This window comes from Salmo salar, chromosome ssa02 (genome assembly GCF_905237065.1).
Source record: "Salmo salar chromosome ssa02, Ssal_v3.1, whole genome shotgun sequence".
Classification (NCBI taxonomy): domain Eukaryota; kingdom Metazoa; phylum Chordata; class Actinopteri; order Salmoniformes; family Salmonidae; genus Salmo; species Salmo salar.
In genome coordinates, this window is record NC_059443.1 from 38,236,365 (window position 1) to 38,251,813 (window position 15,449).

Sequence of the window (15,449 nt, forward strand, 5' to 3'; positions counted from 1 at the left end):
ACACAATATGTTGTATCAAGTCTGCCAGGTGTACTTCATGAGGTGTGTCGTTAATTGATACATTTTCAAGTACATAACTATAGAGAACATACAAAAATGCTATGGTAATAATACATATACGTTTACACACTCCCAGGAATGTCATACATGATGGATCATTAGCTTCCCTACAGAAAAGTCATTAACCTTCACACATCTAGATGGCCGGGCGGGGTGGGTGTGAAGCCAGAGACAGCAGTGGGGTCAAACTGTAGAACCCAGTTCCTATATTTGAATATAAAAACAGCATGGTATTTTTTCACTGTAATAGCTACTGTAAAATGGACACTGCAGTTAGATTAAGAATAATTTAAGCTTTCTGCCCATATAAGATGTGTCTATATCCCGGAAAGTTGGCTGTTGTTTACATAATCATTCTAGTCACATTATCGCATATTGAGCAACAACTGTCCTGATTTAGGGACACCGATCCAGTAGTGGATGCTTGTTTTTTCAGGCTTTGCACTAATGATCGAGGGCAGATCATATTTTAGATTTAAAAATTGTTCACCTTGGTCAGTTGTAACATCAAATTTGTTGCTTTTTAACCATTTTCATGTAGACTTGATTTTGTCGACATGGGTCCTATTATGTCTGGCAAAAACTAAACACTGCATTCCACAGTAAGAACCAACGGTCAAGCATGGTGGTGGTAGTGTGATGGTTTGGGGATGCTTTGCTGCCTCAGGACCTGGACGACTTGCCTTAATAGAAGGAAGCATGAATTCTGCTCTGTATCAGAGAATTTTACAGGAGAATGTCAGGCCATCCGTCTGTGAGCTGAAGCTGAAGCGCAGCTGGGTCATGCAGCAAGACTATGATCCAAAACAAACAATCAAGTCTACATGAAAATGGCTATGTTGCTTTTTAGCTGTGTTCATATAGATTTGATTGTGTGTTTTGGATCATAGTCTTGCTTTGGAACGACCTAGTCAAAGTCCAGACCTAATCCGAATTGAGATGATGTGTCAGGACTTGAAAGGAGCAGTTCATGCTTGAAAACCCACTCATGTCGCTGAGTTAAAGCAGTTCTGCATGCAAGAGTGGGCCAAAATTCCACAGCAACTGGAGTCATTGCAGCTGAAGGTGGCACAACCAGTTATTGAGTGTAAGGGGGCAATTACTTTTTCACACAGGGGCATGGGTTGTTGCATAACTTTGTATATTAGATAAATGAAAGAATCATGTAATTGTTGTGTTAGTTGTTCATTCAGGTTCCATTTAATTTAATATGAAGTTTTGGTTAAAGATCTGATAACATTCAGTATCAGAAATATGCAAAAGTAGAGAAAATTAGAAAGGGGGCAAAAAAAATTCACAGCACTATGATAATATCTGTATACCATCACAATGGTTGTGCGAAAATGCATTGTATATATACTAGTTGAGTATGTTGTTTACCCACTTAGGTTTAACATCAATTTAATTTCAATTCCATTCAGTTTGACTATGACTTGCAATGGCTAGAATAACTCTACAAGGCTTTTAGTTTAGGGCTCCCGAGTGACGCAACGGTCTAAGGCACTGCATCTCAGTGCAGGAGGCATCACTACAGTCCCTGGTTTGAATCCAGGCTGTATCACATCCGACCGTGATTGGGAGTCCCATATGGAGGCGGAAAATTGGCCCAGCGTCGTCTGGGTTTGGCCTGGGTAGGCCGTCACAGTAAATAAGAACTTATTCTTAACTGACTTGCCTAGTTAAATAAAGGTTAAATATTATTATTATTCATTTTTTTGTTAACGTTCCAACTGTGTGAGTATCTGTAGTTTGGTATATACTGATGAGGGACTTTGGAAGGCATTTGCAGGAGTAGCCACCAGGTTGTGGCTTAGGCTACCAGAAATTCAGCTAAAAGAAAGGCATGTGCAGAAACTATTTTAAAAATAGCTCACTTTACTGTCCTTGCTGCACCACAAGGCCTACTATTGAGACCTGAAACTAACATCACCTTTCAGCAGCAACACATATATATATAAGGGAACATGGAGTAGAGTTTAAATGTAAGTACTGATGTAAGATCTTAATTTGATCATCACCCTGTTGCAGGTGAACTTTCCTGCAATTGCAGTATATTTGAGGTTCAAAAGGCTTCTGAAGTTTGTAAATTACGACTTGATTTTCCCTTACGAAAAATGTATCAACCCCTACAAAAATGTCCATGAACTATAATCCACATAATAATTCACATTTCCTGTTGCTGCAGGATTTATATCCTGCTGTAGAAAACTGCCTAAAATGAAGATCTTACGTCTGTATTTAGGAGAAGTAAAACCCCAACAAACAAATATAGCAAGGCCCTTTAAAAAAAAGTGGGGGCACTTTAACACATTTTCGAAGTGTAAAGAGGAAGTTAACTGTAGCCCACAGAGTGCTGTGAGCTGTTGTCAAACTCTGCAAGGCTAACTAACATATCTGGTTAAAATAACTAAAACACATGGGAAACTGCACTGTAATATTGTTTTCAGAGGAATTGCAGTTAGATCTCTGCATGTACAATAGTGGTCAATTATGTTGATTTATGACTACATGCACATTTGCTTTACAACTACACAGAATGACACTGAAATTAATATGACACAAATACTACACACTGCTGATGTCACGTCCTGACCAGTGAAAAGGGTCATTTGCCATAGTAGATTGGTCAGGGCGTGGCAGGGGGGTTGTTTTGTGTGTTTTGGTTTTTTTTTGGTTCTAGGGGATTTTGTTCTAGTTTTCTATGTTTCGTTTTTATGTTTTATGTTTCGTTTTATGGCCGAGTATGGTTTCCTATCAGAGGCAGGTGTCTTTCGTTGTCCCTGATTGGAAGCCATACTTAGGCAGCCTGTTTTCCTTTGGGTTTCGTGGATGGTTATTTTCCGTTTAGTTGTTGTACCTGACGGAACTGTTGGTCGTTTTGTTGTTTTGTAAGTGTTATTCATTAAAGAGTTAAGAATGAGCACTATACAAGCTGCACCTTGGTTGATTCTCTACGACGCCTATGACAGCGGATACTTTATCAAGCATTGCTTCCACCAATTTCTTCCTCTTCCATAGCACCACTTGTGTCATGACTGCAACATAGGGAGCGGAGAAATTCATGTTCATCACTCACAACTTTAGACAATTAGATGCTCGCCAAAAATAAGTCTCTAAAAACAAATCAATAGTTTTTATTTGTTGGACCTGCGTGTACAATGTATCCAATTTTGGTTTGTGTGGTTGTTGGTTTAGCTTTCTGTATCTTTGTAGCAAGTATGGTCTGCATGTATAGGCTCATATTGCGTCATTATTGCAAAGTGTCCCAATATACTTTCCAACTGTCCTGTTATCTGGTTTTAATGTCCATTTTAGAATGCCCTTCTACCCAATAAGACATGAGAATTCATCATTGCTGTGGTATAATATTCTATATCTGATTGAATTGCGACTGCCTCTTTGCGAATGAGTGGAATCACGAACAATGGTTTGTTCTTTATGTTTGCTTACATTCCACAGATTTGCCTCCCACGTTTGCCTTGTTAGCTACACATTCGACCCCCCCTCAAACGGCTAACTCTACCGTCTAGCAACACAGGCCTCGGCCTGAGACGTGAAAATAACTACCCCAGCTCAGAGTCGGCTCAAGTAGGCAGCTAGAGAAGCTGCTGACAGTGTTTGGGAGATGCCGGACAAAAGGCCACTTTAAAACCATCCCGCGACTCCTGCCTTGTCTACAGACATCCCCCTGTTCTGGAAATTCAACACCATGTCATGGAAATTACCACCAGGGACTCCTGAAGTCAATATTAAATGAATCATCCTTTATTATCAGCGCGATGGAGAGGTTCCAACCACCTCAATGCACCAAGTACACATGTCGACCAGGAGCTCCTCCGGGGCAGTCCCGTTTGTTCTCTTATATACTACAGACAAGTCATATATTCATCATTTAGCTTATTCATCATTCATATTTAATTCATCATTAACGTTTGCTTCATTCATGTAACCAACCAATACTGGTTTATGCATGTGGCAGACCAATAACTCACGAGGCTTCTTCTCTCCAAGCTGAGACCTTGAAACTGAGATATTGTTCTCAAAACAAGGGTTTGGGCGTACTGCCAAATTGCAGATACTACAGTGAGGATTTCTCCCAGGTGTTCAATCAGTCACTTGCATGAACACATAAATGGTTATTAGAAAAGCACAAACATAAAAACTTCCATCACACCCCAAACATACAAAAACTGACACTCTGAGAACTAGTAAATTGTCGCTTATAGGCCTACAATCAAGAGGATAATATGACACCGGAGAAGAAGGCAGACGTTTTACGTGTCCCCAACCGATGGTGTTTTTTTTTTATAGTTTATTTGCGTTTTACATTTTTTAAATTCTTTTGTACATAATGTTTCCGCTACCGTCTCTTATGACTGAAAATAACTTCTGGACATCAGGACTGCGATTACTCACAACGGACTGGCAGAATCCTTTTTTCCTTTAACGAGTCTGACGAGCACGACGCAAACGATATACTGCTTTCTTGGGAACAGGCCCAGATCCCCATGATTTGCGTGAAGAGGAGGCTGAGAAAGGGGGCCAAAGTTCCCTGTAGCTCAGTTGGTAGAGCATGGTGTTTGCAACACCAGGGTTGTGGGTTCGATTCCCACGGGGGGCCAGCACAGAAAAAAATGTATGAAATTGTATGAAATGTATGCATTCACTACTGTAAGTCGCTCTGGATAAGAGCGTCTGCTAAATGACTAAAATGTAAAATGTAAAGGGCGGGCTGCCTTCTGAGAATTTGTAGGCGATCGAATGAACCCCCACTTCCTTCCATTCTGCTAGCAAACGTGCAATCTTTGGAGAATAAAATAGATGACCTACGCACAAGATTAAGCTACCAACGGGACATTCAAAACTGTATTATCTTAAGCTTCAAGGAGTCATGGCTGAACAACGACACTATCAACATACAGCTGGCTGGTTATACGCTGTACCGATAGGATAGAACAGCGGCGTCTGGTAAGACAAGGGCCGGTAGACTGTGCATTTTTGTAAACAACAGCTGGTGCACGATATCTAAGGAAGTCTCAAACTATTGCTCGCCTGAGGTAGAGTATCTCATGATAAGCTGTAGACCACACTATCTACCTAAAGACTTTTCATCAGATTTTTCGTAGTTGTTTACATACCACCACAGTCAGAGGCTGGCACTAAGATAGCATTGAATGAGCTGTATTCCACCATAAGTAAGCAAGAAAGCACTCACCCAGATGCTGCGCTCCTCGTGGCTGGGGACTTTAATGCAGGCAAACTTAAATCAGTTGTACCAAATTTTTACCAGCATGTCTCATGTGCAACCAGGGGGAAAAAAATCCAAGACCACCTTTCCACCTTTACTCCACACACAGAGATGCATACAAAGCTCTCCCCCGCCCTCCATTTGTCAAATATGACCATAATTATATCCTCTTGAATCCTGCTTACAAGCAAAAACGAAAGCAGGAAGTACCAGTGACTTGCTCAATACGGAAGTGGTCAGATGACGCGGATGCTACACTACAGGATTGTTTTGCTAGCAGAGACTGGAATATGTTCCGGGATTCATCCAATGGCATTGAGGAATACACCACCTCAGTCATCGGCTTCATCAATTTGTGCATCGGATGTGGCCGGGCTTAAAAACTATTACGGACAACAAAGGGAAACCCAGACACGAGCTGCCCAGTAACGCGAGCCTACCAGACGAGATAAATGCCTTTTATGCTCGCTTTGAGGCAAGCAACACTGAAGCATGCACGAGAGCACCAGTTGTTCTGGATGACTGTGTGATAACGCTTTCGGAAGCCGATGTGAACAAAACGTTTAAACAGGTTAACATTCACAAAGCCACTGGGCCAGACGGATTAACATGACAGGTACTCAAAGCATGCACGGACCAACTAGCAAGTGTCTTTACTGACATTTTCAACCTCTCCCTGTCCGAGTCTGTAATACCAACATGTTTTAAGCAGACCATCACAGTGCCTGTGCCCAAGAACACTAAGGTAACCTGCCTAAATGACTACCGACCCGTAGCACTCATGTCTGTGGCTATGAAGTGCTTTGAAAGGCTGGTCATGGCTCACATCAACACTATTATCCCAGAAACCCTAGACCCACTCCAATTTGCATACCGCCCCAACAGATCCACAGATGATGCAATCTCTATTGCACTCCACACTGCCCTTTCCCACCCGGACAAAAGGAACACCTATGTGAGAATGCTATTCATTGACTACAGCTCAGCGTTCAACACCATAGTGCCCTCATAGCTCATCACTAAGCTAAGGACCCTGGGACTAAACACCTCCCTCTGCAACTGGATCCTGGACTTCCTGATGGGCTGGCCCCAGGTGGTAAGGGCAGGTAACAACACATCCGCCACGCTGATCCTCAAAACAGGGGCCACTCAGGGGTGTGTGCTCAGACCCCTCCTGTACTCCCTGTTCACTCATGACTACACTGCCAGGCACGACTCCAACACCATCAATAAGTTTGCCGATGACACAACAGTGGTAGTCCTGATCACCGGCAACGATGAGACAACCTACAGGGAGGAGGTCAGAGACCTGGCCGTGTGGTGTCAGGACAACAACCTATCCCCCAACGTGATCAAGACAAAGGAGATGATTGTGGACTACAGGAAAAAGAGGACCGAGCACGCCCCCATTCTCATCGACCGGGCTGCAGTGGAGCAGGTTGAGAGCTTCAAGTTCCTTTGTGTACACATCACCAACATACTAACATGGTCCAAGCACACCAGGACAGTCATGAAGAGGGCATGACAAAACCTATTCCCCCTCAGGAGACTGAAAAGATTTGGCATGGGTCCTCAGATCCTCAAAAGGTTCTACAGCTGCACCATTGAGAGCATCCTGACTGGTTGCATCACTGCCTGATATGGCAACTACTCGGCCTCCGACCGCAAGGCACTACAGAGGGTAGTGCGAACGGCCCAGTACATCACTGGGGCCAAGCTCCCTGCCATCCAGGACCTCTATACCAGGCGGTGTCAGAGGAAGGCCCTGAAATTGTCAAAGACTCCAGCCACCCTAGTCATAGACTGTTCTCTCTGCTACCGCACAGCAAGCGGTACCAGAGCACCAAGTCTAGGTCCAAGAGGCTTCTAAACAGCTTTAATCCCAAGCCATAGGACTCCTGAACACCTCATCAAACGGCTACCCAGACTATTTCCAATGCCCCCCCCCGCCCTCTTTTCCACCGCTGCTACTCTCTACTGGTATCATCTATGCATAGTCACTTTAATAACTCTACCCACATGTACATATTATCTCAACTAACCTGTGACCCCGCACAGTGACTCTGTACCGGTACCTCCCATATATATAGTATCTCTATTGTTATTTTCCTGCTGCTCTTTAATTATTTGTTACTTTCATTTCTTATCCTTATCCTTATTTTATTTTTTAACTGCATTGTTGGTTAGGTGCTCGTAAGTAAGCATTTCACTGTAAGGTCTGTAATCGGCGCATGTGACTAATAAAATTTGATTTTAAATTTGATTTGAATCAGTCAGGTGGCTAGTTGCCAGCAGGGACTTCTATTGCAGTAATGTTGAAGGGCTTTCTGGCTGGTATTGCTTAGCCAGATAGAAGGATGAAGTAAGAAGCTAATGGAAAACACATCCTACCTCAGCAGGAGAAAATAAAATGGCTTTTGTTCTCTTACTAACTTTGCTTTACAGAGAGTAGACTACTGAGACACAGTGATGTTGCACTCAGTGGTGAGGTTGAGGCAGGCTGCTATGCAGAGAGAGAGAGAGAGAGAGAGAGAGAGAGAGAGAGAGAGAGAGAGAGAGAGAGAGAGAGAGAGAGAGAGAGAGAGAGAGAGAGAGAGAGAGAGATGAGAAAATCTGTACTATTCTTATCAAACAAGTTAGGAACTTCAAAAAATAAGATATGTTTCAATATGAACATCTCCACATGGCCTATCGTCCCTATAGGCCTACATTTAAATGTCATACGTTTTTGTTTATATCAGTTGTTGTTCGTCTTATCTCGATTGCCCACTGGAATTTATAGTTAACCCATTATCCACCTTTTTTTTACCACTACATCACTGATATTAATACAGAATCATAAGTAATATTTGAATATTTCGTGTGAATGTGATAATATGATCGTCTCTGTGCGCTATTGATGTCTGCTTGTGCGGAGCTAGACTAGTAATGCCTAGGAAGACAAACGTGAACACTGTAATTTGAGAAAAGCGATACACTATATATACAAAAGTACGTGGACACCAACTGAAATCAGTGGCTATTTCAGCCACACCCATTGCTGAAAGATGTATAAAATTGAGCACATAGCCATGCAATCTCCATAGACTAATAATTGGCAGTAGAATGGCCCGTACTGAAGAGCTCAGTGACTTTCACCATGTTACCATCATAGAATGCCACCTTTCCAACAAATCAAATCAAAGTTTATTTGTCATGTGGGCTGAATACAACAGGTACAACACCTTACAGTGACATGCTTACTTACAGGCTCTAACCAATAGTGCAAAAAAGGTATTAGGTGAACAATAAGTAGGTAAAGCAATAAAACAACAGTAAAAAGACAGGCTATATACAGTAGCGAGGCTATAAAAGTTGCGAGGCTACTTAGTCAGGCTGGTTAGGTAGTCAGGCTGATTGAGATAGTATGTACATGTAGATATGGTTAAAGTGACTATGCATATATGATGAACAGAGAGTAGTGTAGCGTAAAAGAGGGGTTGGCGGGTGGTGGGTGGGACACAGTGCAGATAGCCTGGTTAGCCAATGTGCACGAGCACTGGTTGGTCGGCCCAATTGAGGTAGTATGTACATGAATGTATAGTTAAAGTGACTATGCATATATGATAAACACAGAGTAGCAGCAGCGTATAAAGAGGGGTTTGGGGGGGGGGGGGGGGCACACAATGCAAAAAGTCCGGGTAGCCATTTGATTACCTGTTCAAGAGTCTTATGGCTTGGGGGTAAAAACTGTTGAGAAGCCTTTTTGTCATAGACTTGGCACTCCGGAACAAGTCACTTTGTCAAATTTCTGCCCTGCTAGAGCTGCACCGGTGAACTGTAAGTGATGTTATTGTGAAGTGGACATTTCTAGGAACGACAATGGCTCAGCGGTGAAGTGGTTGGCCACACAAGCTCACAGATAAAGTGGTAGGCCACACAAGCTCACAGAGCGGGACCGCCGAGTGCTGAAGTGCGTAGCACGTTAAAATCGTCTGTACTCGGTTCCAAAATACCTCTGGAACCAATGTCAGCACAATAGCTGTTCGTCGTGAGCTTCATGAAATGGGTTTCCATGGCCGAGCAGCCACACACAATTCTATGATCCCCACGCGCAATGCTGGAGTGGTGCAAAGCTCGCCGCCATTAGACTGTTAAGCAGTGGAAACTTGTTTTCTGGAGTGATAAATCATGCTTCACCATCTGTCAGTCCTATGGACAAATCTAGGTTTGGCTGATGTCAGGAGAACACTACCTGCCCGAATGCATAGTGCCAACTGTAAAGTTTGGTTGAGAAGGAATAATGGTCTGTGGCTGTTTTTCATTGTTTGGGCTATATTAACGCTACATCATACAATTACATTCTATACGATTTTGTGATTCCAAATTTGTGGCAACAGTTTGGGGAAGGACCTTTCCTGTTTCAGCATTACAATTCCCCCGTGCACAAAGCGAGGTCCATACAGAAATGGTCTGTCGAGATCGGTGTGGAAGAAATTGACTGGCCTGCACAGAGCCCTGACCTCAACCCCATCGAATACCTTTGGGATGAATTGGAAGACCGACTGCCTGCCAGTCTTAATCGCCCAACATTAGTGCCCAGCCACACTAATGCTCTTAAGGCTGATTTGAAGCAATTCCCCGCAGCAATGTTCCAACATCTAGTAGAAATCCTTCCCAGAAGAGTGGAGGCTGTTATAGCAGTAAAGGAGGGACCAACTCCATATTAATGCCCATGATTTTGAAATGAGATGTTCGATGAAAATGTGTCCACATACTTTTGGTCATGTAATGTATCTATGAAAAGAGTTGATGATTTTATGCAATTCATCACTACAACTGACTAAACATTCGCTGATGTTAGGTGTCAATGTGAATCCTTTCTCATGTTTCCCCCCTTTCAGGGATATAACATTACAACTGAATAGCTAATAAGCTATGTGCTTTTAGATCGACTGAGGTGAATGAACCTACGGCAGCCAAGGTGATAATGTCTGGGATCATTTTTGCTTGTTTTCTCTGTTCTCCAAATAACGTTTAAAAAATGTATTGTATAGAAATGCAGTAAAATGCTTCAACTTTTTAAAGAATGACCCCCTACGGACCTCACTAAAATGTAAAACCTGGCTGTGGCTCTGGTTGTGTGTATCATGTTTGTCAATTTAAGAATATGGCAGCAAATGTTTTTAAATACCCATTGACTTTTTTGCAGTACAACTGACTCATAATTTCGTGGTGTTTGGATATTTTATTTATATCTCATGACCACAGCATGCTTCAAATCAGAGAGAATAGGACAGTATACCCTGCATTCGGAAAGTATTCAGACGCCTTCCCTTTTTCCACATTTTGTTACGTTACACCCTTATTCTAAAATGTATTAAATTCACGTTTTCCTCATCAATCTACACACAATACTCCATAATGACAAAGTGAAAACAGGTTTTTAGATATTTCTGTAAATGTATTGAAAATAAAAACAGAAATACCTTATTTACATATTTACCTTATTTACTTCTTTACACAAGTATTCATACCCTTTGCTATGAGACTCAAAATTGAGCTCAGCTGCATCCTGTTCCCATTGTTTATCCTTGAGATGTTTCTACAACTTGATTGGAGTCCACCTGTTGTAAATTGAATTGATTGGTGTCGTGGAAATTCAGTACTGAGAGAAACTTGGTCTTGGTCATTTCTTCAAAGAACCATCTTTATTTAATATCTATTAATTATTGCAATAATGAGACCGTCAGCCCACCAGTCTTGACTGACTGTTAGGCTGAGAGTCTAGCCTTTACAGACGATGCACAGTTTTTATATAGCTGATACCAAGATTGCTTAGTCAGTCACTTCTAACCTTCCCATAAGCCACCTTGGTTATCTACACAGGATGGTATTTTACTTAGATTCCCAGATGCCAGGAAGATGAGACAATGAGGCATTGTTCTCAACTCTTCCAGGCTCTCTCTATCTCGAGTCACACACATCACATCTGGTCTCTAGAATGACAGATTTTAGGTTATCACCACCAACATCAATCAATTGTCAGCTTCAAGCTATCTCTAGTAGAACCCATGTCCTCAACACCCAGACTAGCTGCAGGGTGCTAGATTGGAGACCATAAAACACAGCATTAGCAGGACAGAAATATCTTACTGTTCGATAAGTAAATAATTGTTACATATCCAACAAATAAGGTGAATACATAATTTTTCCTTCACATTGGACATGATTTGGAAAGGCACACACCTGTCTATAAAAGGTCCCACAGAGCAAAAACCAAGGCATGAGGTTGAAGGAATTGTCCATAGAGCTCTGGGTCAGGATTGTGTCGAGGCACAGCTCTAGGGAAGGGTACAAAAAATGTCTGCAGCACTGAAGGTCCCCAAGAACACAATGGCCTCCATCATTCTTAAATGGAAGAAGTTTGGAACCCCCAAGACTCTTCCTAGAGCTGGCCGCCTGGCCGAACTGAGCAATCGGGGGAGAATGGCCTTGGTCAGGGAGGTGACCAAGAACCCGATGGTCACTCTGACAGAGCTCTAGAGTTCTTATGTGGTGATGGGAGAACCTTCCAGAAGGACAACCATCTCTGCAGTACTCCACCAATCAGGCCTCTATGGTAGAGTGGCCAGATGGAAGCCACTCCTCAGTAAAAGGCACATGACAGCCGCTTGGAGTTTGCCAAAAGGCACCTAAAGACTCTCTGACCATATGAAACAAGATTCTCTGGTCTGATGAAACCAAGATTGAACTCTTTGGCCAGAATCCCGAGAGTCACGTCTGGAGGAAACCTGGCATCATCTCTACGGTGAAGCATGGTGGTGGCAGCATCATGTTGTGGGGATGTTTTTCAGTGGCAGGGACTGGGAGACTAGTCAAGATCGAGAAAGATGAACAGAGCAAAGTACAGAGAGATCCTTGATGAAAACCTGCTCCAGAGCGCTCAGGACCTCAGACTAGGGCGAATGTCCACCTTCCAACAGGACAACAACCCTAAGCACACAGCCAAGACAACGCAGGAGTGTCTTCGGAAACAAGTGTCTGAATGTTCTTGAGTGGCCCAGCCAGAGCCCGGACATGAACCCGATTGAACATCTCTGGAGAGACCTGCAAAGAAGAATGAAATAAACTCCCCAAATACAGGTGTGCCAAGTGTGTTGCGTCATACCCAAGAAGACTCAAGGCTGTAATCACTGCAAAAGGGGCTTCAACAAAGTACTGAGTAAAAGGTCTGAATACTTATGTAATGTCATATTTCAGTTGTTGTTTTTTATACATTTGCTAAAACGTCTAAAAAATCTTTTTTTCTTTGTCATTATGGGGTATTGTGTATAGATTGATGAGGGGAAAAAATAATTGTATACATTTTAGAATAAGGCTGTAAAGAAACAAAATGTGGAGAAAGTCAAGGAAGTCAAGCTGTCTGAATACTTTCCAAATGCACAATATATCACTAACCAATTCTAGGCATTCTCCATATTATTCACATGTAGTGTACATGTTACAATAAGACAACCATCAGAGTATAATGTTTCTGAGTATTAACAGGGCAGGCTGATAGAAATAGTGAAATTAAACTCACTCTGAATATAAAAGCAATGGGAATTGAAGTGTTAACCAAAGTTCTTTGATGGCTCTGTATTGATGGGTTTGTTGATGGTTTGGATTGATGGGTTTGTTGATGGTTTGGGTGGATGGGTTTGTTGATAGTTTGGATTGATGGGTTTGTTGATGGTTTGGATTGATGGGTTTGTTGACGGTTTGGATCGATGGGTTTGTTAATGGTTTGGATTGATGGGTTTGTTGATGGTTTGGGTTGATCATGGTGTATATGCAGTACAGTAAGGCTGGACGAAATGTTCACTCTAAACTGCGCGCGTGCGCACCCATGAACTTCCTACAGGACTGCAGCGCAGAAGAAATGCCATGCTGCGCAGTGTCACGGTAGTCGTAAAGAGAGGACCAAAACGCAGCGGGAATATGTACACTCATCTTCTTTATTATGGACAAAGAAGGAAAAACCCAAAACAAACACGTATACAAAACACAACGACGAATAACAGGCCGGTAAGGCACAAAGCTATAGACAGCACAATCTCCCACAAACTAACAAGTGAAATCAAGCGACCTAAGTATGACTCTCAATCAGCAACAACGATGTACAGCTGTTCCTGATTGAGAATCATACCAGGCCAACACAGAAATACAAAACTAGAACAGCCCCTTAGAAATACAAACACAAGAACATACCCAACACCCCGGAACACATAAATCAAATACCCCTCTACAATACACACACACCCCGAACCACCTAAATCAACTACCCCCTCTACATCGACACTTACACCAATAAACCCCAGAAACACTCTACACAATATATCCCTCTATCTAAACACATACACAAAACCATGAAAACAAATACCCTCTGCCACGTCCTGACCAAACTACAATAACAAATAGACCCCTTTACTGGTCAGGATGATACACGCAGAGACTCAAGACTTTGAACTTCACTGAGTTCGCTCCATTAGTTTGCACTATATAGACTTTTTTTCTGTGATCAAATCAACATTATATTAATAGCATTTTGTTGTAGGCAGAGCCAGAGCAAAATGGAGTAGAAATCCATTGGCTAGGAAGCCCACCGTCTTTCAATCACCCGCGAGTGAATGGCTTTTCAGATCAGTTCATTTGATGATATTATTTGCTAGTTAGCGAGTTATTAGCCCAGTTATAGATAAGTATAGGTAAGCAATAGGGTGCTACTGCTTCCTTCAAGAGCACAAAATGTGTAGGCTACATTTCAAACTGACTTTGAAAAGCCAGTTAGGTAAAAAGCTTATGTCTTAATTAAAGAGGCAGTGTTGTATTTTGAGACAGCCTTGAATATGCAAATAAGCTAATAGACAGAGGAGTGGCCCACACTGTCAAATCTCTGTATGGTAATAATAATACATTGTATTTTGTAATGTGGTTTCTTGCATCATACAACACAATAAAATGCAATTTACAGTCACCTATTTGGCCCACAGTGTTACAGACCAAGTAAAAAATCATTCATTAATGTAAAGCCCTTCATCATGTAAAAACTTTAAAGTCTCATGCAATGTAGGCCTGCAATGAACACCACATATTGTACTGTAGGATATATCATAGAAATCAAAAGCTATTTACACGTGAAAATGTTATGGGATTTGCTACATTGGTTTTGTTGGTAGGCCTACACTATACTCAAATAGCCACAATAGCCTATTGGCTACTGTCTAAAACTGTAAGGGGACAGCCTCAGTGTTCACTGTAAACATACGCCAGAAGTTGCACAAAATTGTCACAACATTAAAGTTTCTGCTCACAAGACCAAAAAGTTGCTCAGTGCCCAAAAACATTTGAAGGAACATTGGCTGGGCGGTATGCAATACAGAGGGACTTCCTGGATTGCAGCACAGGGTTAGAGAGAGGAATAACAGACTGGGGACATGAAGTGACAGTTCACACCCACCAGAGACTCACACAGGGCTCACATTCAACAGGGAGAGAGAGCACACTGAAAGAGAGAGGTAATGTGATGATTCAGTCTTATTTTCTGCATGGCTAAAACAACTGTTAAAGTACTTGGGAGAAGGAAAAACTCTGGACATTACTTTAAATTATTTAACAAAACTAGTAACTCTTTGGTAGAAAATATTGGTACTTTCTCATATTTGTTACAATGAATATTCCAGGTCTAATAATTATCTAACTACGCTGTTACCATGTGGTTTCTAAATAAATTCCAGACAATTATGGTAAAATAAAGCATTAATAGGAGTTTGACATATTCTCTCTGTGCATTAAAGTAAAGTTACAAAAAGGTGCTAGGAAGGTTGAAACAATCCTAAACGTGTCATGAAACGTTCATGTCAGATGTTATGAATGCCTATGTATTCTCCTAACACAGCTGGAAATGGGATGTGTAAATTATATCATAACACTATCTATCATGTTATTATCTTTCTGTGCTCCAGACCTGTGGACACAGACAAGAGGACCAGAGAAAGAGGTGAAAGAGGACAGACCCTGGTGTTGTGGTTGATTCATTGAGGCAGTGGAGGCAGGATGTGGGTCCTCATCTGGGCAGCTCTACTCTTCTCTCTGACAGAGAGAGCAACATGTCGAAGTA

At 42.0% G+C, this 15,449-nt stretch overlaps 1 protein-coding gene across 2 annotated transcripts in view; it reads left to right on the plus strand.

Moving 5' to 3' along the window:
* The window catches only part of LOC106582493 (sialic acid-binding Ig-like lectin 5), a 55,575-nt gene that overhangs the window by 36,449 nt on the left and 3,677 nt on the right, over nucleotides 1-15,449 (plus strand). The window contains exons 1-2 of one of the 2 annotated variants that reach the window (XM_014165659.2): nucleotides 14,669-14,847; nucleotides 15,295-15,446. The exons of the other annotated variant lie outside the window; for it this stretch is intronic. Of the exons in view, the coding sequence (XP_014021134.1) occupies nucleotides 15,386-15,446 (61 nt within the window). The 5' untranslated portion in view covers nucleotides 14,669-14,847; nucleotides 15,295-15,385. Of the gene's footprint in view, nucleotides 1-14,668; nucleotides 14,848-15,294; nucleotides 15,447-15,449 lie in introns of those variants that run through there. 2 annotated transcript variants of the gene reach the window in all.